This window comes from Eurosta solidaginis, chromosome 1 (genome assembly GCF_040869045.1).
Source record: "Eurosta solidaginis isolate ZX-2024a chromosome 1, ASM4086904v1, whole genome shotgun sequence".
NCBI classification, from domain to species: domain Eukaryota; kingdom Metazoa; phylum Arthropoda; class Insecta; order Diptera; family Tephritidae; genus Eurosta; species Eurosta solidaginis.
This window is the reverse complement of record NC_090319.1, coordinates 82,503,563-82,530,039: the sequence shown is the minus strand read 5'-3', so window position 1 is coordinate 82,530,039 and position 26,477 is coordinate 82,503,563. Positions and strand designations below refer to the sequence as shown.

The window sequence follows — 26,477 nt, the reverse complement described above, 5'->3', positions numbered from 1 at the left end:
ATGTGTTTGTACGATATTGGTATCAAATTAAAGGTATTAATGAGGGTTTTAAAAGGGAGTGGTGGTAGTTGTATATGTGAAGGCGTTTTGCAGATATCGACCAAAATGTGGACCAGGGTGACACAGAACATCATCTGTTGGATACCGCTAATTTATTTATATATGTAATACCTGCCAAGATTTCAAGGGTTTTTTATTTCGCCCTGCAGAACTTTTTCATTTTCTTCTACTTAATATGGTAGGTGTCACAACCATTCTACAAAGTTTTTTCTAGAGTTATATTTCGCGTCAATAAACCAATCCAATTACCATGTTTCATCCCTTTTTTCGTATTTGGTATAGAATTATGGCAGTTTTTCATTTTTCGTAATTTTCGATATCGAAAAAGTTGGCGTGGTTATAGTCCGATATCGTTCATTTTAAATAGCGATCTGAGATGAGTGCTCAGGAACCTACATACCAAATTTCATAAAGATATCTCAAAATTGACTCAATCTATCGTGTACGGACGGACGGACATGGCTCATTCAAATTTTTTTTCGATCCTGATGATTTTGATATATGGAAGTCTATATCTATCTCGATTCCTTTATACCTATACAACCAACTGTTATCCAATCAAACTTAATATACTCTGTGAGCTCTGCTCAACTGAGTATAAAAATTTGATTGAGCCATGTCCGTCCGTCCGTCCGTTAACACCATAACTTGAGTAAATTTTGAGGTATCTTTGTGAAATTTGGTGTGTAGGTTGCTGAGCACTCATCTCAGATCTTTATTTAAAATGAACGATATCGGACTATAACCACGCCCACTTTTTCGATATCGAAAATTTCGAAAAACCGAAAAAGTGCAATAATTCATTACCAAAGACAGATAAAGCGATGAAATTTGGTAGGTGAGTTGAACTTATGACACAGAATAGAAAATTAGTAAAATTTTGGACAATGGGCGTGGCACCGCAAACTTTTAAAAGAAGGTAATTTAAAAGTTTTGCAAGCTGTAATTTGGCAGTCGTTGAAGATATCATGATGAAATTTGGCAGGAACGTTACTCTTATTACTATATGTACGCTTAATAAAAATTAGCAAAATCGGAGAAGGATCACGCCCACTTTTAAAAAAAAATTTTTTTTAAGTAAAATTTTAACAAAAAATTTAATATCTTTACAGTATATAAGTAAATTATATCAACATTCAAAATTATATCAACAACAACACTCTAATGATATGGTGCAACAAAATACAAAAATAAAAGAAAATTTCAAAATGGGCGTGGCTCCGCCCTTTTTCATTTAATTTGTCTAGGATACTTTTAATGCCATAAGTCGAACAAAAATTTACCAATCCTTCTGAAATTTGGTAGGGGCATAGATATTATGGCGTAATTTTTTCTGTGAAAATGGGCGAAATCGGTTGAAGCCACGCCCAGTTTTTATACACAGTCGTCCGTCTGTCCTTCCGTATGGCCGTTAACACGATAACTATAGCAAAAATCGACATATCTTTACTGAACTTAGTTCACGTACTTATCTCAACGCACTTTATCTTGGTGTAAAAAATGAACGAAATCCGACTATGACCACCCCACTTTTTCGATATCGAAAATTACGAAAAATGAAAAAAATGCAATAATTCTTTACCAAATACGAAAAAAGGGATGAAACATGGTAATTGGATTGGTTTATTGACGCGAAATATAACTCTAGAAAAAACTTTGTAAAATGGTTGTGGCACCTACCATATTAAGTAGAAGAAAATGAAAAAGTTCTGCAGGGCGAAATAAAAACCCCTTGAAATCTTGGCAGGTATTACATATATAAATAAATTAGCGGTATCCAACAGATAAAGTTCTGTGTCACCCTGGTCCACATTTTGGTCGATATCTGGAAAACGCCTTCACATATACAACTACCACCACATCCTTTTAAAACTCTCATTAATACCTTTAATTTGGTACCAATATCGTACAAACACATTCTAGAGTGACCCCTGGTCCACCTTTATGGCGATACCTCGAAAAGGCGTCCACCTATAGAACTAAGGCCCACTCCTTTTAAAATACTCATTAACACCTTTCGTTTGATACCCATATTGTACAAACGTATTCTAGAGTCACCCCTGGTCCATCTTTATGGCGATATCTCGAAAAGGCGACCACCTATACAACTACCACCACTCCCTTTTAAAACCCTCATTTTGTAACCCTCATTTTGTAAACCCTCATATTGTACAAACGCATTCTAGAGTCACCCCTGGTCCACCTTTATGGCGATATCTCGAAAAAGCGACCACCTATACAAATACCACCACTCCCTTTTACAACCCTCATTTTGGAACCCTCATTTTGTAAACCCTCATATCGTACAAACAAATTCTAGGGTCACCCCTGGTCCACCTTTATGGCGATAGCTCGAGAAGGCGACCACCTGTAGAACGAAGGCCCACTCCCTTTTAAAAATACTCATTAACATCTTTCGTTTGATACCCATATCGTACAAACAAAGTCTAGAGTCACCCCTGGTCCACCTTTATTGCGATACCTCGAAAAGGCGTCCACCTATAGAACTAAGGCCCACTCCTTTTAAAATACTCATTAACACCTTTCATTTGATACCCATATCGTACAAACAAAGTCTAGAGTCACCCCTGGTCCACCTTTATTGCGATACCTCGAAAAGGCGTCCACCTATAGAACTAAGGCCCACTCCTTTTAAAATACTCATTAACACCTTTCGTTTGATACCCATATTGTACAAACGTATTCTAGAGTCACCCCTGGTCCACCTTTATGGCGATATCTCGAAAAGGCGACCACCTATACAACTACCACCACTCCCTTTTAAAACCCTCATTTTGTAGCCCTCATTTTGTAAACCCTCATATTGTACAAACGCATTCTAGAGTCACCCCTGGTCCACCTTTATGGCGATATCTCGAAAAAGCGGCCACCTATACAACTACCACCACTCCCTTTTAAAACCCTCATTTTGTAACCCTCATTTTATAAACCCTCATATCGTACAAACAAATTCTAGGGTCACCCCTGGTCCACCTTTATGGAGATATCTCGAAACGGCGTCCACCTATGGAACTAAGTATTACTCCCTTTTAAAATACTCATTAACACCTTTCATTTGATACCCATATCGTACAAACAAATTCTAGAGTCAACCCTGATCCACCTTTATGGCGATATCCCTAAATCGCGTCCACCTATAGAACTATGGCCCACTCCCTCATAAAATACTCTTTAATGCCTTTCATTTGATACACATGTCATACAAACACATTCCATGGTTTCCCTGGGTTCATTTTCTTACATGGTTATTTTCCCTTATGTTGTCACCATAGCTCTCAACTGAATATGTAATGTTCGGTTACCCGAACTTAACCTTCCTTACTTGTTTATTTTATATTTATCTTAAAAATCGTGTAGGTATGTAGATCTGTTCACTATATATTTCTTATCTTATACAGCCGATTATTCGGAGATTACGAACGGGGTAAGATTATTGTTCAGCCCCATTCGTGAAAGGTATGAAGTCTTCGGCACAGCCGAAGACAGTCCAGTTCTTACTTGTTTAAGTGTTTGATTTATTATCAGCTTGCTAATGATTTGTATCAGCTTGTTATCGTCTTCTTATTGGTTTGTTATCGGTTTGTTATCGAAGGGTTACACATTCGTCATCTATTGTGTGCCCTTTTTGCTTTGTGTTGTGTTCGCTGCTAGCTATACGCTGTCTTGCGATTTGCATCCAGTGCTCCAAAATAACTCTCGCCCATAATTTTTGAACAGCTGTTCAATTTATCCTATACTCATAGTTTCTTTTGCCTATTTTTCTTTTGGGTTTGTTTAACTTTGCAATTATGTTGGATTGCTGTGTCAAGAAGTGCACCAATCAAAAGAAAATTTCCCGTGGTGATACTTATGTTTGTTGTTGGCTCTGTGATAATATGGCTCATGTTATCTGTGCCGGTTTCTCTCACATAGGTGGTCGGGTGGTTGACCTAATATCCAGCAAAATTGGACTGAACTGGACATGTCATGATTGTCGTTCCGTAGAAAATGACATGCGAGCTTTTATGAGGCAAACTCAGAAAGAGTTCAACAACATTTTTATTGCGTTTCGTGACCTTAACGAAAGATTCAAAACGATGGAGGCTCACTTTAAAAAATTGAAGGTGATATCTGAATCCTCAAAACGTAAGAAATGTATGCCCAACAATAACTCCAACTTGTCTTCGAGTCAGGGGCAAATCTGTCCTCCTACGAATGTCCCTTCAACCGCGTTGACTGATACGAACAGGCTTACCAAAGACGTTATGAACAATGCAGCTCAGGAATCTCCACAAGAATCTCCACAAGGTTGTGTCGAGACTTCCAGTGAGACGATCTCTGGCAAATTAAACGATGCACGAACTAATAGTGGTACCTTTGCGGCTGTTTGTTCTACGTCACCAATGTTGATTTCGCTGGACTCCCCAATTCATCCTACACCTCCACCGGTATCTTTAGCTCCAACAATAACAGTTACCGATACTGGGGTTGTTGCTAACGATACAAGTGTACCTGAAAAAAATAGTACGGGCTCGATAACCAACGCTATAACGGCCGCACCTTCCCAGCTCTCTGGTGCGCTATCCGCTACTCCTTTGCAGATGACTGCCGTGCCACCTCGTAGGGCTGTATTTGTGTCCCGATTACACGCCTCGCTTACCGAAAATGACATTGCTCATTACGTTTGCTCTAAACTTGGTGTTGCACCCACTAGTAACATCAATGTGTATAAATTTAACTTTAAATATGAGAGAGACATCTCCTCATTTAAAATATCCCTTTCAGATGAATATTTCGATAAGGTACTTGATTCCTCTTTTTGGCCCAAGCATACTGTGGTTCACTTGTTCACGAGAAAGGCGAGGGCCGAACCTGTTTTATTACAGCCAAAAAACGGTATGACGAACACAGTAATAACAACACAAAGGTAATTGCTGATCTGTCCCGTCTTCTCATTAATTACCAAAATGTTCGTGGTTTACGATCAAAACTGATTCCATTCTTCCTTAATTCTTTCAACTTTTCTGCACAAGTTGTAGCTTTTACGGAGACCTGGCTAAAGCCTGATAATTACAATTCTGAGGTTTTTTCAAATAAATATGCTGTTTATCGGCGTGATCGCATCTCTAGAGCGGGAGGTGTCCTTATTGCTGTTGAATCTAACCTATCGTCTGAGTTGATTTCGCTGGACAATATCTCTCATATCGAATTCATAGCAGTTAGGCTTTCATTCGGTAGCTATAGCGTAATTGTTTGCTGTTCGTATATACCACCTCGTTCGGATATGGATGTTTATGCTAGTCATAGCTCGGCCATCTGTGATTTGCATTCGCAGTTGGGAGATAACGATCGACTTGTTGTTGTTGGTGACTGTAACTTGCCAACAGTTAGTTGGGTTAATATAAGTGATTCAAACTTTTTAACTCCCACTGCTCAACATGAGTTTCTCAATTGCTTGTTAGACTCATCTCTTTTACAGATTAACAATGTTCCAAATAGTGGAAATAAAATGCTGGATTTAGTATTTGTGGATGGCTCGGTGGGTACTGCCCTTACGCGAATACCACCTTTATCCCTTCCAGAAGACCCTCTTCACCCTACGCTAGAGATGTCACTTGATGTCAGCCTACCCCGTAGGATTCAAGTACAGTCTCGTCCCCGATCTAGATGCTTCTACAAAGCGAATTTCATTATGCTCAATGATCTGTTGGCTTCCCATGATTGGTCGGATCTCTATGCCTGCACTGATGTCGATTCGGCTATCTCTATATTTTACAGTACGCTTGATGGCTTCTTTGATACCTGCATTCCTACTCGCTATACCCTATATTCGAATAAGCCCCCTTGGTTTTCAAGGCAACTTATCAGACTTAGTAACATTAAATCTAGGCTTTATAAGAGAATCAAGAAATCTGGAGCATCTGCAGACCTCTCTAAATATCTAATAGCTCGTTCTAAATTTCACCGTCTTAATCAGCTTTGTTATAAAAATTACTTGAGTTGTTGTAAAGCCCAATTTTTTAGAAATCCAAAAAAGTTTTACAGTTTCGTAAATTCAAAGCGGAAAACTTCTGGGTATCCTTCCTCATTAACCTTTGGAGGTAAAAAAGCTTGCACTGATGACGACGTTGCTGAACTATTTTCTGAGTTCTTTAAGTCCACGTATTCATCCAGTGGTTTTCATTCCGGTCAATATCCCTATCACTTAGATAGCTCAAATTACATTAGGAATCCTGCTATTGATGGTAATATTGTTCTTCAGAGACTTCAATCTTTGAAGCCCACCTTTTCTCCGGGACCGGACGGTGTTCCTAGTTGCGTGCTTAGGTACTGCGCTGAAAACATGTATGAGCCTATTTTAAAATTATTTGAGCTATCTCTGGGATCTGCGTCATTCCCGGCACTTTGGAAACAGTCTTTTATTATACCCCTGCATAAAAAAGGTAGTAGGTCAAAAGTTGAAAACTACAGGGGTATTGCTAAACTTTTTATCATTCCTAAAATCTTTGAACAGATTGTCACCAGTCAACTGCAATATCAGTGTTCTAGTCTTTTATCTGCATGCCAACACGGTTTTATTCGTCAAAGGTCAACCACTACAAATTTGCTGGTATTCACCTCTATAGTTATGGAAGGATTTTTAGCGAACAAGCAAACGGATGTCATCTACACGGACTTCAGCAAAGCATTTGATACCGTCAACCATGAGTTGCTTATTCATAAGCTTGATTTACTGGGCTTTCCGTTTCACCTATTAATGTGGCTGAAAAGCTATTTTTCTAACCGGACCCAAAAAGTCCTGTTCAAGTGCAATCTGTCGGAATCGTTCGGAGTTTCCTCCGGCGTACCCCAGGGAAGTCATCTAGGCCCTTTGCTCTTTGCCCTTTTCATTAATGACTTGCCACAGACAATATTATATTCCCATACTATAATGTATGCGGATGATGTAAAACTTTGCTACACTTACTGTCCTACCGATTTGAGTTCCTTGGATCTTCTTCAGGCCGACTTGGACTGGTTCCAATGTTGGTGCACAACAAATTTACTAGCTTTAAATTGCTCTAAATGTAAGCATATGACATTTCACCGAGTGAAGCCAGCATTGAAATCTTATGTAATAGATGGTACGCCTTTGGAGCGTATATCTATTGCAAATGATCTAGGTGTCCTTTTTGATCCGAAATTGAATTTTAACATGCATATTTCATCTATAGCCAACAAAGCTTTGGGTTTACTTGGATTTGTTAAAAGATGGGCTAAAGAGTTCGATGATCCGTACTTCACTAAGGTTCTTTACACATCGCTGGTTCGTCCAATACTCGAGTATTGCTCATGCGTTTGGTCCCCTGTTTCTCAAAAGCATATAAAGCGTCTTGAGTCAGTTCAAAAGCAATTTGTGATATTTGCATTGCGCGGCCTTAATTGGGACTCAAGTCTCTACCTTCCTCCATACAGAAGTAGACTTCTTCTTATTAACTTACCCACTCTGGAAAATCGGAGAATATTACTGGGGGTATTGTTCATCCATAAGCTCATTATTGGAGAAATTGATTCCGCGGACCTCCTCAGCCGCTTGTTATCCAGACACTACGTTCCTTTCTATTTACCCCTTTGTCGACGAAACTTTGCTAAAAATAATCCTCTTCTTATCTGGTGCGCGCACTACAATGACTTGTATAGCTGCATCAGTCTTGAATGTACTTTTGCCACTATACGTAATGCAATACTTGCCTATCTAATTTAAGAGATACAAGCTAATTTAATTTGCCGGCATTTTATTCCTTCGATAAAAAACGGGAACTATTTCGCTTAAGGATGGAGGAACATTTATCAACATGTATCATTAAAAAGGAACAAGACAGTACTGTGTTGATTGGAATCTGATGCATTCCAACAACGTAAAAAACATGCTTTTTCATGAGTCACTGACCGGAATCGTATGCATTCCGGCAGTATAATCTTATGGGTCAGGCATCGAGCTGATTGGAATCCGGTGCATTCCAACAACACAGGTCATGTTACTTTTTTATGCCTTGTGATGGCGTATCCTCATTACACTACTCTTAGCACTGCCGGATTCCCATGACATGCTGATTGGAATCTTGTTGCATTCCAACAGGGAGATTGGAATCCACTGCATTCCGATATCATGCTGAGCGGAATCTGATGCATTCCGCCAGTATAAGATTTCGGCATAAGATCTTATTTCTACTCATATTTCTTATTATTATTATATTTTGAAATTAAATAGTAATGTTCATTAATATTTCTTTGTTTGTAATATAACATTGTTGAAATCTCAATATATCTTAAATTTTTTCTTTTGAGATGTATATTTATATATCTTTTATATTATGCAGTCGACCATAGTTTGTCGTCGACTTTAAATAATAAATAAATAAATAAATTTTATATTGCAGTTTTATAGGTATCTCTTTCATAACAAAGCCATGAGTAGTCGTTAACAAATTGATAACATGCTGATAAGAAACTGATAGCTCTCCGATAAGAAATTGATTCATTTACTATAACAAATCCATACATTTGATTGCAAAACCGATAAATTTTGGATTAGAAGCCAATAACAAATCTTTAAGTTTCGAAAAGCAAATTGATAACCATTTGATGACATATCGGTAAGTCTGATACTTTCTACCACTCACCGATATTTTAATAACAAACCGATAGCTTGTCGACAACGCTCTGATAAGAAATTGGTAAGAATCTGATAACATATTTATAACCTATCGATAATTTTTCGATGAAAAGTACAAAACTTTTCGATAAAAAACGGATAACTCGTCGGTTTAAAATCGATTTGATTAAACTTAACTTAATTTAGTTCAATAAAATTTACTTTAATCTTATTTAATTTAATTAATTTTAGTTTAATTTTATTAAGTTTTTTTATTTTTTAAATTAATTTAATTTCATTTCCTTTCATTTCATAATTTTTTTTTTTATTTTATGTTATCTTATTTTATTTTGATTTACATTATTATTTTTTTTAATCATATTGATTTCATTTCACATCTTTAATTTAATTAATTTAATTAAATTTTTTATTTTTTTATTTTATAGTATTTTATTTTTTATACCCAGCTGTACTTGTACACAGGGTACTACAACTTTGATTGGATAATGGTTGGTCGTACAGGTATAAAACAATCGAGATAGATATAAACTTCAATATATCAAAACCATCAGTCTCAAAAAAAAAATTGATTAAATCATGTCCGCCCGTCCGTCTGTCCGTCGGATGATAACCACTCTCACATTTTAATATCGAAAATTTTGAAAAACGGAAAAAAATGGGATAATTCAAAAACGAATACCGCAAAGCTAATAAAATTTTGGTAGGTTTATTGGCTTCATGACGAGAAACATGAATTCAAAAAAACTTTGGAATATGAGCTTGGCACCACTCACATTTAGAAGAAGCAAATTTGAAGTTTAACAAGCCGCTAAAGATATGACATTGAAATTTGGCAGAGACATTATACTTGCCAAATTATATAGACTGAGTGGTCATAATCGGTTAAATAATATATTGTGACGAATTTACTAGCAACGAATTTACGAGCAGCGGAGAAGCAATGCACAAACACATGCATATATCTTATCTGAGTGGTCACAAGAGAGGGCAATAATTTGTGCAAGTATTACTAAAATGAGAAATTATACATCTATAGTTGTAGCTGAGAAATTTATAACTAAGTAAAATTCTGGAAGCGCCTAGAAGATGCCACGAGGAAATCACAGAGTATGAAAGCATCAGCGGTAGAGGCTCTATGGGCAGTTTCGATTAAGACGCTATCTAGCGAGCAAAAGCAGTATTATTTTGAAAGTCAGTTTGGTTATTAAGCCAGCTTGTTGCAAAGTATAAGTGTTATTGTGAAGTACTTTAATAAAGGCCATTTTTCCATTATTCAATATTGGAGTTATTTATTCAACGGTTTAGTGATACGAACTTAGCAGAAGGGCAAATAAAAGGATTTGCAAGTAGGTAGGTAGGTTGAACTGGCCGGTCCCTGAGGACCTCACATAGACTGATTGAGTCCGTAGTGTTACTAGAAGTTTGTTTTAACGACCAAACTGAAAAACCATCGATCGTTTCAATATAGATGTATGCTTCTCCCTGTCCCGATTCTCTCCAGAGACTGCTTACACTCTAACACGCATTTAGATGCTGTGCTATGCGAGATTATTGCCTTAATTGCTGCTTGACTGTCAATATAAAAGTTAACACGGTTACAGCTTAAGCTATTCTCTTCCAGGGTTTCTACTGCTTTGGTTACGGCTAATATTTCCGCTTGGAAAACGCTACAGTAATCCGGCAGCCTGTAGGATCTGCTTATTTCCGGATCAGCGCAGTATACCGCAGACCCTACTCCTTCCACTACTTTGGAACCATCGGTGTACAAATGTATCGCCTCGTCCGCCATTTGCGTACCCTTGCCGTCCACCTCTATTGTGGCCTTAAGATCTCCCTCGAAGCGCAGATAGGGAATCATGTAGTCTGTTCGTCTTGTGATTGATGGCGCTATACTACTATGGCCATATGGTCGGCGCTCAAGCTGCCCCGAAGCACCGAGCCTGGTTGCGGTCGTTAACGCTTTGTTCTTTGCTACCAGGTCTACGGGTGGGATGTGCAAAATGGCATACAGTGCAGCCGTCGGGGTTGTTTTCAGGGCTCCCGTAATGCTAAGCATCGATAGTCTGCATACCCCCTCTAATTTTTTGAGGTATGTTGTTTTTTGTGTGGCTTTCCACCAAACAAGAACTCCATAGTATAGAATAGGGCTTACAATCGCTGTAAAAACCCAATGATAAAGAGAGGGCGATAGGCCCCACGTACACCCCAGCATTCTTTTACATGCGTAGAGTTCCGTTGAGGCCTTCTTGACCCTCTCCTCCACGTTGAGCTTCCATGACAGCTTACTTTCTAGGATGATTCCTAAATATTTTGTGCAAGGTTTCTCCTGTAAGGTCACCCCTCCTAACTTAGGCCTGGTCCAATTTGGGACCTTGTACATCGTTGTAAACAAGACCATATCCGTCTTCTCCGCATTGACTTTCAACCCGACATTAGATGCCCAGGTATGAATATCGCGAAGGGCCCGATCCATCAAAGAACTAATCGTTGGAAGGCACTTTCCATTTATGACAATTGCAACGTTATCTGCGTAAACCGTAAGTTTTACGGGTCCCTCATCGAATTGCCTGAGCAGTTGGTTGATGACCAGCGTCCACAGCAGAGGTGATAGCACGCCTCCCTGCGGCGTGCCCCTGTCCACTGATTTCGTGGCCTCGTACAATCCCCATTGTGATGTAATCTTTCTGCAATTTAACATGCAGCCGATCCATCTGATTAAGGCAGGATGTACTTTAATGTAATTACTTACTTACTTAATTGGCGCTTAACCGTCTAAACGGTTATGGCCGTCCAACAAGGCGCGCCAGTCGCTCCTTCGCTCCGCCAACCGGCGCCACTTGGTCACATTGGCCAATTGGTTAATGTAATTAAGAGCATCCATAATCGCCCATTTTGCAACATTATTGAAAGCCCCGGCAAGTAAATTCGTTACAATTGGTCTCAGAAGAGGAATTGTTGAACAAATTCCGAAGATTGGGAATACAACTTGGACATGGCAAAGTTGAGTGAATTGAGGATCCAGCAACTGAAAAAGGAGTTGGAGAACCGTGGATTGATTACAACCGGCAATAAGATCGAACTTCAAGCACGGCTACGAGAGGTAATGGAGTCGCAAGGAATCGATGTGGACGAGTATGTATTTTATCCTGATGGGGACGAGACAACAACAAAAATTGAAGAGAAAAACGAAACATCGCAGACAGTTACGAGCACAGACTTGAACATTATTTTGGCTGCAATATCTGCACAAACATCGACAGTAACATCAATGTCGTCGCAAATGTCAGAAATGTCGAAACAGATTACATCAGTCTCAGTCCGTCTCTGGTCTACTTCCCGGAAAAAAGGACCATAAATACTAATATAGGCAAATTTATATACCAAATTTCAGGCAAATCGCATAGGACGTATGTAAATAGGTATGTGGGTATTATTAATTCATTTATTTATTTCGGCTTCGCATGCATATTTATCAATTTTGCCAGGTTGATGCGACTAAATCGAATATCACAATGAAAATTACTTTAAAGCTCTCAGCAACAGCTTTCATTTGATGTCCATATTACACACATATTCTAGGCATGTCCGGGTCCACGTTTTGGCCTATATATCGAGAACCTAGTCACCAATATGTATGAAAACTACCCTTTACTAAAGCACTCATCAACAGCTTTCATTTGTTATCCATATTGTATAAACACATTCTAGGGGAACCCGGGTCCACGTTTTGGCATATATCTCGAGGCGCTAGTCACCAATATGTATGAAAACTACCCTTTACTAAAGCACACATCAACAACCTTCATTTGATATCCATATTGTATAAACTCTGTCTAGGGGTACACGGGCCCACGTTTTAGCCCATATCTCGAGACCCTAGTCACCCAGGGGTATGCAAATTACCTTCTACTAAAGCACTCATCAACAGTTTTCATTTGTTATCCATATTGTATAAACACATTCTATGGGTACCCGGGTCCACGTTTTGGCCTATATCTTGAGACCCTAGTAACCATCAGGTATGAAAACTACCCTGTACTAAAGCACCCATCAACAGCTTTCATTTGATATCCATATTGTAAAACTCTGTCTAGGAGTACACGGGCCCACGGTTTGGCCTATATCTCGAGACCCTAGTCACCCAGGGGTATGCAAATTACCCTATACTAAAGCACTCATCAACAGCTTTCATTTGTTATCCATATTGTATAAACACTTTCTAGGGGTACCCGGGTCCACGTTTTGGCCTCAATCTCGAGACCCTAGTCACCAACAGGTATGAAAACTACCCTGTACTAAAGCACTCATCAACAGCTTTCATTTGTTATCCATATTCTATAAACACATTCTAGGGGTACCCGCGTCCACGTTTTCGCTTATATCTCGAGACCATAGATACCCGCGGGTACGAAAAATACGCCGTATCAAAGTACTCATAAACAGCTTCCATTTGATACCCATATTGTACAAACATATCCCAGGATTTACCAGGTCCACGGTTTGATCTCAAGACCCTAGCCAGAACGGAATAAAAATTATCCTATGTCTATCCTGTCTCCTGGTTCTAAGCTACCCGTCCACCAATTATCAGCCAACTATGTTCATCCGTTCCTTCCTCTTCAATCACTCTTTATCTATTAAAAAAAAGCGCATCAAAATCCGTTGCGTATTTTTAAAGGTTTAAGCATTCAAAGGGACATAGGGACTAGAGGTTTACGCCGGTCACCTAATCGGCGGCGGTGGCGTAGGCACTATTATATACAAAGCGATCGGCGTAAACCTCTGAATTGAATTGCTGGATTTCAGAGTATCACATTGTCCAAGACTAATGAATATGGAAACATACTGCTGATGTCAATGCTATGTTTGACGATCCGGAACAATATCATTAACTTGCGGATGAGTATCTGGGAGGCTTGTAATGTGAAAATTTAAAAAAATAATATTTGGAAAGGTTTTGTTTATATGTATTTAAGGACGTTTCGGCCATTTCGGAAAGATCCGTGGTTTTCGCCTCAAAATCTCGCGGATCGTTGAAAAAATTTCTGGAGTAGCTCCTTGCGGAGAGAGGGGGAAATACTTAAAATTGTCACACTTTTGTAGCGTAGTTTCACCGAAGGAGATACTCTAATACCCGTCGTCGGCACGACTTCTTTAAATCATTTGTGGCTCTGTGTGGGTCATGACTATCGTGGCACAGTTTTACCGATTAGCATCAATGCTGGCTTATTGTTGATCGCGCCAAATGGTGCCTTCAGTTTTTTCGGCTGTTTCTAAGAGCTACCTACAAATCTCGACATGCCAACAGTAGTAATCCCGACCGCCAGTCGCTACCACGCCCTTATACCATATGCCAGCACTGAAGCTATAGGACTGCGACTTCGAACTCATACCTTCGTCGACGTCACTTTCCTAGAAGCTCCAGGTGTAGATCCGAAGACTTTCTGACAAAAATTTTTTGTCGGGCTATGCTTCCGAGCTACACCAAAAAAACACCTTGAAGAGTTAGGGAGTAACTATTCGGCCAAGGATGCCGCCCTAGAAATCATAAGCAATCTAAGTGCGTTGTCATGGCTGAAAATCGTATAATCCTTGGAGCATCTACATAATTTAAACTTTATAAGGACCGTGGATAAAAGTTGTAGACCAAAATTTGCAGATGTTTGTGTTCGGTACATTGACTTCAGTAGTCTTCGTTTCCGGCCTTATGATATAAGAGCTCATTATGGATGACCAACTTCAGTTTTCAGACTAGTTCGACTATCCCCTGCGTTAGGGTAGTAGAACACCCGGTCATTTGTTCGACTGTCTTGAGAAAGCTTTTGCTTCACCACTTTGAGTGTTCTTGCGAAGGACAAAACCTAACCTGGTTAAAAAATGTGCCTACGTATTCACATTTGTACAGGAGCCGTAACGTATTTAAACATGCGTTGTCGTCGGCCAGAAACATATTCCTCATAGATCGAATTCATTTCAAAATTTGTTCATAAAAATTCAAACTTATCACAGTGTGCGACGAGTTTTCTTCAAAATTTAAATAAAAATTCAAATATTCATAGTGTAAAATTTCATCTGGCCAGACGACAACGCTAAGATGTGTTGAATTTATTCACCGCTAATCGGAGGGTTAAGTATAAGCTGAGAATCATTTCAAATGAGAATTTAAAACACTGGAGCCTACTAAAGAATTTTGCATCACTGATTTCGCTTATTCTTTCAGCCAAGCGGGATATAAAATTCGGCACCTTTTTCGGGTAACTTGCTTTTTTAACAACTTTAAGACAATTTGAAAACATGTTCGACTTGGGACATTTTATTTAAATTCATTGTTCTTCATAAATTTTTTGAAAAAATTATGCGAAGTGATCATTTAAATTTATTATATAACCTTTCTTTAGGCTTTTTTATACTCAGTTGAGCAGAGCTCACAGAGTATATTAAGTTTGATTGCATAACGGTTGGTTGTACAGGTATAAAGGAATCGAGATAGATATAGACTTCCATATATCAAAATCATCAGGATCGAAAAAAAATTGTATTGAGCCATGTCCGTCCGTCCGTCCGTTAACACGATAACTTGAGTAAATTTTGAGGTATCTTGATGAAATTTGGTACGTAGGTTCCTGAGCACTCATCTCAGATCGCTATTTAAAATAAACGATATCGGACTATAACCACGCCCACTTTTTCGATATCGAAAATTTCGAAAAACCGAAAAAATGCAATAATTCATGACCAAAGACAGATAAAGCGATGCAATTTGGTAAGTGAGTTGAACTTATAACGCAGAATTGAAAATTAGTAAAATTTTGGACAATGGGCGTGGCACTGCCCACTTTTAAAAGAAGGTAATTTAAAATTTTGCAAGCTGTAATTTGGCAGTCGTGGAAGATATCATGATGAAATTTGGCAGGAACGTTACTCCTATTACTATATGTACGCTTAATAAAAATTAGCAAAATCGTAGAAGGACCACGCCCACTTTAAAAAAAAATTTTTTTTAAAGTAAAATTTTAACAAAAAATTTTATATCTTTACAGTATATAAGTAAATTATGTCAACATTCAACTCCAGTAATGATATGGTGCAACAAAATACAAAAATAAAAGAAAATTTCAAAATGGGCGCTACTCCGCCCTTTTTCATTTCATTTGTCTAGGATACTTTTAATGCCATAAGTCGAACAAAAATTAACCAATCCTTTTGAAATTTGGTAGGGGCATAGACTTTATGACGTTAACTGTTTTCTGTGAAAATGAGCGAAATCGGTTAAAGCCACGCCCAGTTTTTATACACGGTCGTCCGTCTGTCCCTCCGAATGGCCGTTAACACGATAACTACAGCAAAAATAGACATATCTTTACTGAACTTAGTTCGCGTACTTATCTGAACGCAGTTTAACTTGGTATAAAAAATGAACGAAATCCGAATATGACCACGCCCACTTTTTCGATATCGAAAATTACGAAAAATGAAAAAAATGCCATAATTCTATACCAAATACGAAAAAAGGGATGAAACATGGTAATTGGATTGATTTATTGACGCGAAATATAACTTTGGAAAAAACTTTGTAAAATGGTTGTGACACCTACCATATTAAGTAGAAGAAAATGAAAAAGTTCTGCGGGGCGAAATAAAAAACCCTTGAAATCTTTGCAGGTATTACATATATAAATAAATTAGCGGTATCCAACAGATGATGTTCTGGGTCACCCTGGTCCACCTTTATGGCGATATTTCGAAAAGGCGTCCACCTATAGAACTAAGCCCCACGCCCTTTTAAAATACTCATTAACACCTTTCATTTGATACCCATATCGTACAAACATATTCTAGAGTCACCCCTGGTCCACCTTTATGGCGATATCTCGAAAAGGCGACCACCTATAGAACGAAGGCTCACTCCCTTTTAAAAATACTCATTAACACCTTTCATTTGATACCCATATCGTACAAACAAAGTCTAGAGTCACCCCTGGTCCACCTTTATTGCGATACCTCGAAAAGGCGTCCACCTATAGAACTAGGACCCACTCCCTTTTAAAATACTCATTAACACCTTTCGTTTGATACCCATATTGTACAAACGTATTCTAGAGTCACCCCTGGTCCACCTTTATGGCGATATCTCGAAAAGGCGACCACCTATACAACTACCACCACTCCCTTTTAAAACCCTCATTAATACCTTTAATTTGATACCCATATCATACAAACACATTCTAGAGTCACCCCTGGTCCACCTCTATGGCGATATTTCGAAACGGCGTCCACCTATAGAACTAAGGCCCACTCCCTTTTAAAATACTGATTAACACCTTTCGTTTGATACCCATATTGTACAAACGCATTCTAGAGTCACCCCTGGTCCACCTTTATGGCGATATCTGGAAAAAGCGACCACCTATACAACTACCACCACTCCCTTTTAAAACCCTCATTAATACCTTTAATTTGATACCCATAGCGTACAAACAAATTCTAGGGTCACTCCTGGTCCACCTTTATGGCGATATCTCGAAACGGCGTCCACCTATGGAACTAAGGATCACTCCCTTTTAAAATACTCATTAGCACCTTTTTTTTTTGATACCCATATTGTACAAACAAATTCTAGGGTCACCCCTGGTCCACCTTTATGGAGATATCTCGAAACGGCGTCCACCTATGGAACTAAGGATTACTCGCTTTTAAAATACTCATTAACACCTTTCATTTGATAACCATATCGTACAAACAAATTCTAGAGTCAACCCTGATCCACCTTTATGGCGATATGCCTAAATGGCGTCCACCTATAGAACTATGGCCCACTCCCTCATAAAATACTCTTTAATGCCTTTCATTTGATACACATGTCATACAAGCACATTCCAGGGTTTCCCTGGGTTCATTTTCCTACATGGTTATTTACCTTATGTTGTCACCATAGCTCTCAACTGAGTATGTAATGTTCGGTTACACCCGAACTTAACCTTCCTTGCTTGTTATTTAATAACTTGGTGAATTCGGTGATGCGAAATCCGTGTTAAGCTGGAATTGAAAGGGCCTGTTTTCTCAAATCCCTTTTGAACGGTTAGAAACTGTTAAATTTCGCAATTGAATTTTTAAAACTAGCAGTGATGCGCATCCCTTGATACTCCTTTCGATCATATCGGACCAATTTTCGATATGAACAATAAATGGCCCAGATAGCCTTAAAAAAGTAGAAAATATAGAAACGCGCCGAACGCCACCGCCGCCGCGCCGATATTTTTGACATTCGGCGGCGGCGTTCGAAAAACAACGCAAATCGGCGGCGTATATCTCTAATAGGGACAGAAAAAGCGACTTTGTTTTATACTATGTAGTGATGTACATCCATACATACCTATGAACCTACGCCCGAAGTTAAATAACGCAGCGAATGCTGTATATGTACGTATGTATGTGTCGCATCATCCTAACTGAAAAGTAATTAGCGCGCACAGTTCACAGCGAACAACCACACAAACACATTTTTTGGTAAAAATGTTACTTTTCTTTAAACAATTTGGCTGATAAAAGAAAGGAATCAAGTATTTTTTTTGATGCAGATCGAAGGTAAATATTTCAAAGTTTTACTGAAAAGTAGAATTTTTTAAATTCATCCATCCGTTTATGAGTTATAGCTGTGTAAACAAAAATTTTATGATTTTTTACTACATTTTGGCAATTTGCCACACCCCTATAATATATATCTTCAAATTATATTAACTGTACCATCTCACGTAGCAAAGCTTTCAAATGCAAAAACCGTTCTAAAATCGGAGCATTATGTGTGAAGTTATGTGCATATATGGCATTTAGCGACTTTATTTTATAAGATTCATCAACTCTACCACGTACATTGTTCCCATGTTACTCTACATTGTAGTTTACATTTACATTCTCTATTATTCCATACAGCACACCAATACCATAGACTACGTCTACGCTTACACACTCTCTAGTACTTTTTACAATATAATTTTACTGGTATATACCACTACATATGCATTTACATTCTACATATATCCTCCATATAGCATGCCGCTTACAAAGGCTCAGCTTACACTTACGCTTACATTTAGGACTCCCCTATTTCGTGAGCAAAGATGTTTACACATCAAAAAACATCTACAAGTATTTTCTTGCATTTTTCTTCGTCTCGTCTTTAGCGATGCTTTTTTGTTTTTTTCACGCTGTTGTTTGTTCATAGCGTGCATATAATTACAAAATATAATTTTTCTTATTATCAGTTTAAGTTTTATTATAACTGGGTTGATAATATGAATTGGCGTTTACAATTAATTAAATTGCATATTTGCAAATATTTACACAGTTTAAAAAAGAATTCAAGTACGTATATCGTTGGGATATTTCAAAATAACGGGTGGAACATTTCGAGTGGTTATTAGCTAAAATAAAAAAAAAGTTTTTTAGGCAGCCCAGTCACGTAAGCAGTTTTTCACATAGATGCGCTTAACTCAATCTTATGTATTATGAGTATATTGCACGTATATTTATGGAGAACCGCAGATCGACACTAGCGCCACCTAACAGCAAAAGTTAGCCAACTTCCAACTTTTGTTGCAAGCCAAGCATAAGAAGAAATATTCGAAATTTGCTTTGGCTAAAGGTGTTTTCACACTTTGCAAGTTTATCTATTTCCCCACTCTGCATATTTCTACCATTTTTCAATGTAAAAGCTGCAATATAACAATATATAACAATCTATATCAATTATCTATATATATAACAAGTAAGGAAGGTTAAGTTCGGGTGTAACCGAACATTACATACTCAGTTGAGAGCTATGGTGACAAAATAAGGTAAATAACCATGTAGGAAAATGAACCGAGGGAAACCCTGAAATGTGTTTGTATGACATGTGTATCAAATGAAAGGCATTAAAGAGTATTTTATGAGGGAGTGGGCCATAGTTCTATAGGTGGACGCCATTTAGGGATATCGCCATAAAGGTGGATCAGGGTTGACTCTAGAATTTGTTTGTACGATATGGGTACCAAATGAAAGGTGCTAATGAGTATTTTAAAAGGGAGTGATCCTTGGTTCCATAGGTGGACGCCGTTTCGAGATATCCCCATAAAGTTGGACCAGGAGTGACCCTAGAATTTGTTTGTACGATATGGGTATCAAATTAAAGGTATTAATGAGGGTTTTAAAAGGGAGTGGTGGTAGTTGTATAGGTGGTCGCTATTTCGAGATATCGCCATAAAGGTGGATCAGGGGTGACTCTAGAATGCGTTTGTACAATATGGGTATCAAACGAAAGGTGTTAATGAGTATTTTAAAAGGGAGTGGGCCTTAGTTCTATAGGTGGACGCCGTTTCGAAATATCGCCATAAAGGTGGACCAGGGGTGACTCTAGAATGTGTTTGTACGATATGGGTATCAAATTAAAAGTATTAATGAGGGTTTTAAAAGGGAGTGGTGGTAGTTGTATAGGTGGTCGCCTTTTCGAGATATCGCCATAAAGATGGACCAGGGGTGACTCTAGAATACGTTTGTACAATATGGGTATCAAACGAAAGGTGTTAATGAGTATTTTAAAAGGGAGTGGGCTTAGTTTTATAGGTGGACGCCTTTTCGAGGTATCGCAATAAAGGTGGACCAGGGGTGACTCTAGACTTTGTTTGTACGATATGGGTATCAAATGAAAGGTGTTAATGAGTATTTTTAAAAGGGAGTGGGCCTTCGTTCTATAGGTGGTCGCCTTTTCGAGATATCGCCATAAAGGTGGACCAGGGGTGACTCTAGAATATGTTTGTACGATATGGGTATCAAATGAAAGGTGTTAATGAGTATTTTAAAAGGGCGCGGGGCTTAGTTCTATAGGTGGACGCCTTTTCGATATATCGCCATAAAGGTGGAACAGGGGTGACTCTAGAATGCGTTTGTACGATATTGGTATCAAATTAAAGGTATTAATGAGAGTTTTAAAAGGGAGTTGTGGTAGTTGTATATGTGAAGGCGTTTTCCAGATATCGACCAAAATGTGGACCAGGGTGACCCAGAAATTCATCTGTTGGATACCGCTAATTTATTTATATACATATGTAATACCTGCAAAGATTTCAAGGGTTTTTTATTTCGCCCTCCAGAACTTTTTCATTTTCTTCTACTAATATGGTGGGTGTCACAACCAGTTTACAAAGTTTTTTCCAAAGTTATATTTCGCGTCAATAATCCAATCCAATTACCATGTTTCATCCCTTTTTTTGAATTTGGTATAGAATTATGGCATTTTTTTCATTTTTCGTAATTTTCGATATCGAAAAAGTGGGCGTGGTCATAGTCGGATTTCGTTCATTTTTTATACCAAGATAAAGTGCGTTCAGATAAGTAGGCGAACTAAGTTCAGTAAAGATATGTCGATTTTTGCTGTAGTTATCGTGTTAACGGCCATTCGGAGGGACAGACGGAAGACCGTGTATAACAACTGGGCGTGGCTTCAACCGATTTCGCTCATTTTCACAGAAAACAGTTAACGTCATAAAATCTATGCCCCTACCAAATTTAAAAAGGATTCGTAAATTTTTGTTCGACTTATGGCATTAAAAGTATCCTAGACAAATTAAATGAAAAAGGGCGGAGCCACCCCCATTTTGAAATTTTCTTTTATTTTTGTATTTTGTTGCACCATATCATTACTAGAGTTGAATGTTGACATAATTTACTTATATACTGTAAAGATATTAAATTTTTTGTTAAAATTTTACTTTAAAAAAAATTTTTTTTTTAAAGTGGGTGTGGTCCTTCTCCGATTTTGCTAATTTTTATTAAGCGTACATATAGTAATAGGAGTAACGTTCTTGCCAAATTTCATCATGATATCTTCAACGACTGCCAAATTACAGCTTGGAAAATTTTAAATTACCTTCTTTTAAAGGTGGGCGGTGCCACGCCCATTGTCCAAAATTTTCCTAATTTTCAATTCTGCGTCATAAGTTCAACTCACCTACCAAATTTCATCGCTTTATCTGTCTTTGGTAATGAATTATTGCACTTTTTCGGTTTTTCGAAATTTTCGATATCGAAAAAGTGGGCGTGGTTATAGTCCGATATCGTTCATTTTAAATAGCGATCTGAGATGAGTGCTCAGGAACCTACATACCAAATTTCATCAAGATAGCTCAAAATTTACTCAAGTTATCGTGTTAACGGACGAACGGACATGGCTCAGTCAAATTTTTTTTCGATCCTGATGATTTTGATATATGGAAGTCTATATCTATCTCGATTCCTTTATACCTGTACAACCAAACTTAATATACTCTGTGAGCTCTGCTCAACTGAGTATAAAAAGAAGTGTACATTTTGATTGTCACTCCATAACTCGAGAACGGCTCGACAGATTGCCACGAAATTTTTAGGAAAGACACAGGAAGGAGAGATGATGGTTAGTTGATTTGGAAATCCCAAATCGGTTTAGCCATATATATATTAAAATTAAATTCTGTGTGTGTGTGTGTTCGCTATGGAAACGTATTTCCCACACATCAATCATCACCAAATTTTGGTTATGGGTTCCTTCGGGAAAGTTTTAGGCTAAAAATAATTTCGATATATAATAAGGGCGTGTCACCTCTCATACAAATGGAATCTTTGGTACTGCATACCTTTGAAGGTATACATGCCAGAACATTGAAATTCAATGAGGTGTTATATGAGGTCAAACCCTAACACTACCAAGAAAATGCGGAATTTGGAGAAAGGGGGCGTGGCACCTCCCATACAAATGGAATCTTTAGTAATGCATAACTTTGAAGGTATACATGCCAAAACATTGAAATTCAGTAAGGAGTTATATGAGGTCAATCCCTAACACCACCAAGAAAAGGTGGAATTGGCAAAAAGGGGGCGTGGAACCTCCCATTCAAATGGTTCTTTGGTACTGCATAACTTTGAAGGTATACATGCCAGAACATTGAAATTCAGTAAGGAGTTATATGAGGTCAATCCCTAACACCACCAAGAAAATGGGGGGAGGATTAGACGGAAAAAGCTTATTAAAATTTATGTAGATAGACCAAATTTAGGGCAGAACAACGTCTGACGGGTCTGCTAGTATAGTTATAATAGTGAAAATGTTTATAACAGCGATTCGCGAAATTTTGTATGTGAATGGGCCAGGCGAAATAAACTTTATATTTACATACACAACATCTTGCGTGATTGAGACGATGTTATTAATATGCATAAGATTGAACTTAACGCATCTTTATGAAAAAGTTTATTGTGGCTCGGCCTTTAGGCCCACTTGCAGAATAGCAAGTTATCCTTTTAATTTAGAATTAGCTCCTCATAGTTGATTAAGCTCATTCATTTTTGACAAATTTTCTACATAAAATAAAAATTGTAACAGGTCGATGTAGGATGCACGGACGGTAGGAAATACGTAAGTTGATGGGTCATAACATACCTTTATAGCCTCATCGTATAGATCTGCAGTGATTTTGACAATTTCCATTTCACCTACATAAGTCAAAAAAATTATTATTTTTTTTTTTAAATCAAAAAGTTTTAAAGTATTATACCATTGCATACAATATTTGTCGACTGGTCACTCATTTTACATATTTTTTTTTTTTTCGTAAAATTACAAACTAATATGAATGTGAAATGCACGATGCAATTTGTAAATAAACGTATGTAAGTGCGTTTTATATAAATAAATTATTTGTAAAGCACACTCCTAAACGCTGCCAAAAAGCGACTAACAAAGTAGAATATTTTTTCATGTTTATATCAATTGAATGCAAACCTACCCGGCGCATCGCAGCTACTGAGCGTTGCCGGGTCAGCAGCCCGCATCCTCAGTTCTTTGTGTACAGTGCATTGCCATTGAAATGAGAAAGTTCAAATACTTTGAGAAATGAGATAAAGAAAGCTTACATTGTATGCTACCATGGAAGTGAAAGCGAAGAAAGTCTTCACGACACTGCATATATGTAAAAGAATGCTAGGAAGTACGTGGGGCTGAACCCACTTCCTTTTCAATCTGGTGAAATGGTTTCCCTTCAACGATAGATAGTATTTTGGAGCAATAATTTCTTGCCAGGAGCATCTTTCTTAATATCGTGCAGCTTCTAAATTTTTATTCGCAAACTATATCGGTGCCTGCGTAGAACCCGTTCAGCTCAAACGTAGAGTTTCCTGTGAGTGCTGGTTGTGTTCTACAGCGTCTTATATAGTAAAGCTATAAGGCAATTTCAGATGCAGCAGCATAAAGCGGGTTAAACGTCAAAAAACGAGAACTGTAAGGAAGCTATCCCTACAGAGCCTGCTGATATTCTTGATAACCTTGCGTTGCGGAGAATAGGTGACGAATCAAAATGAAAGTATCAGCAGTGACAACCAAGCCTCATTAAAGATATAACCCTAGTACTGCAGGTAAAAATATTTCCAAACATAGTAAGAAGGCTTTAACTACTTAGTCTGGGTGGACTCTGACCTGTAGTGGAATTCACTAATTTTTTTAACCACATTTGCCATCGCTTTATTTGCGAATCGATAACTATAACGATTTCGTTATTCAGTAACTATTTTGTATCGATATATTTTTTATGGGCGGCCACCGTGGTGTGATGGTAGCGTGCTCCGCCTACCACACCGGATGCCCTGGGTTCAAACCCCGGGCAAAGCAACATCAAAAATTTTAGAAATAAGGTTTTTCAATTAGAAGAAAATTTTTCTAAGCGGGGTCGCCCCTCGGCAGTGTTTGGCAAGCGCTCCGGGTGTATTTCTGCCATAAAAATCTCTCAGTGAAAACTCATCTGCCTTGCAGATGCCGTTCGGAGTCGGAATAAAATCATGAAAATCAAGAGGAGCACGACGCAAATTGGAAGAGAAGCTCGGCTTTAGATGTCTTCGGAGGTTATCGCGCCTTACATTTATTTTTTTATTTTTTTATCGATGATCAGAAATTAATATTTCTGGCATTTTTAGTTAAAAAAGAAAATCGGAACTTTAATTAAATACTTTCAAACACAAAAAGCTGCTTTATTTATAAATCAAATGGCATTTGAGTACTTGGCGTACATTTTATCACAAGATGAACATTTCGCTCCACTTTTTGTCGCATTCGGCTTTTCCATGCAGGTTTAAAAACCTAGATCCCGTTAATCCTCGAGTTTCCATGAAGTATTCCACCATATGACTTAGCTGCTCTGCTGTGGTACGGCTTCTTCTTTGAGTGCTATTACTTGTTGACGCCTTTCTATTTTAATGCGAGAAATTGGATATGTTGAGAAATATGAAATTAATACCGCATTTACTTACCTTTTGTTAAAATAGGTAAAAATTTGCACAATATTGACTTTTAAAAGCAGTTAGTATACGGAATTTATTTATTTTTGGCATTCCTTTTGTGCTTTTCCCATTTTTAGGTCTCGTTAAGCTGTGCTGCCACCACAAAATTTAAATGACAACTATGTTGAGTCGTTAAAACTGAGTTAGTGAATAGTACAATCGATAAGCCAAGCGACAAAATTGTTAATTAAAATCTCGACAAATCGCATCGACTCGAAATAAATGACATTTAAATTTCGTTTTAATAGTAGAAAGATGACGAAACCTAAAAAAAGCGACAAGCACAAAAGGAATGCCAAAAATAAATAAATTCTAACTAACTGCTTTTAAAAATTATTATTGTGCAGGTAAGTAAATGCAGTATTAATTTCTTTTTTTTCTCTGTTGATATTGCAGTTATTCTTGTACCCCTTAATTGACCATCGAGTTGAGAAATAATATCATGAGCCGTATCTGGGGTTACAGCTCCTCATGGAACTTGGGGGTGGGGAGGGAGGTAATGGCCAGAAGGTTTAATGTGGCCACATAAATCGTTCCTGAGATGGTCGCACTAGCATGGTGCTATGGTACCGGAGCGTACCTGATCTGTATCCGCCAAAGGACCATCACATCGATAACACTCCCCAAAGCCTTCGGGGAGCAACCTTATCGCTACAACAACAACAACCACGCCACAAGTGTGAATATTTGAATACTTCGGATAATTTGGTATGTTAAACCGTTTGAAATAAATATGATAAAGATGGGAATTATAAGCGTTTACGATTGCAAAAATACATTCTCAGATAGATCATTTAAGCTTAAGGATCGCCCCAGAATTCGCGAATCACTTATTTCTAAGTAAATCCTCCCCCTTTGGTAACCACCCGTAGTATGCAAATCGAAAGAGGTTTATGCATTTGATGTTTGAATGCGAATACGAATAGTAAACAACTTTTTTTCATTTTGAATTTTAATTTTTATACACTTTGTTTTGTATTGACAGTTGCTGAATAGCAATTCAGTTTAGGATGTTGCATATTTTCTATGGCATAGGAAATGCATGTGTATTTTGTTAGTGTATTGCTTGCAATCAGAATAAAATTTTAGCACGCAGCTCATGTGTGTGCTGACTCGAGTAGAGCACATTCAAATGTGTGTTTTTTGTATGTATGTAACACATTAATGTATACAAAAAAATATGAGAGATATGAGCATTTTTTTTTGTCATTCGGAATCAAAAACAAATAGCAAATGTTCTTTCAATATTCGTTAAAGAAAAATCCATTTTTTAAACGCTTTTATTTGCTTGGCCTGTATGTAACGGAATCTTTGAGCTTAATTTTCACCGGTTTCTAGAAGTCTGATTAATTTGAAACTTTGCATACGTATCAAGGACCGATGACATTAATGTGGTGGTGTGGTGACATAACGGCGATAAGGT

General features: G+C 37.9%; 2 protein-coding genes across 6 annotated transcripts in view; one reads left to right on the top strand and one right to left on the bottom strand.

Moving 5' to 3' along the window:
• LOC137236372 (uncharacterized) overlaps positions 1–23,472 on the bottom strand; it is a 32,406-nt gene extending 8,934 nt beyond the window's left edge. The window contains exons 1-2 of the mRNA XM_067758879.1: positions 23,281–23,472; positions 23,166–23,218 (exon numbers count right to left, since the gene is read on the bottom strand). Coding sequence (XP_067614980.1) covers positions 23,166–23,218; positions 23,281–23,314 — 87 coding nt within the window. The 5' untranslated portion in view covers positions 23,315–23,472. The remainder of the gene's footprint in view (positions 1–23,165; positions 23,219–23,280) is intronic.
• Positions 1–26,477, top strand: part of LOC137236370 (ELMO domain-containing protein 2) — a 99,165-nt gene that overhangs the window by 25,977 nt on the left and 46,711 nt on the right. Inside the window, exon 2 of one of the 5 annotated variants that reach the window (XM_067758871.1) lies at positions 8,481–8,696. The exons of the other annotated variants lie outside the window; for them this stretch is intronic. The gene's annotated coding sequence lies outside the window, so the exon portion shown is untranslated. The remainder of the gene's footprint in view (positions 1–8,480; positions 8,697–26,477) is intronic. 5 annotated transcript variants of the gene reach the window in all.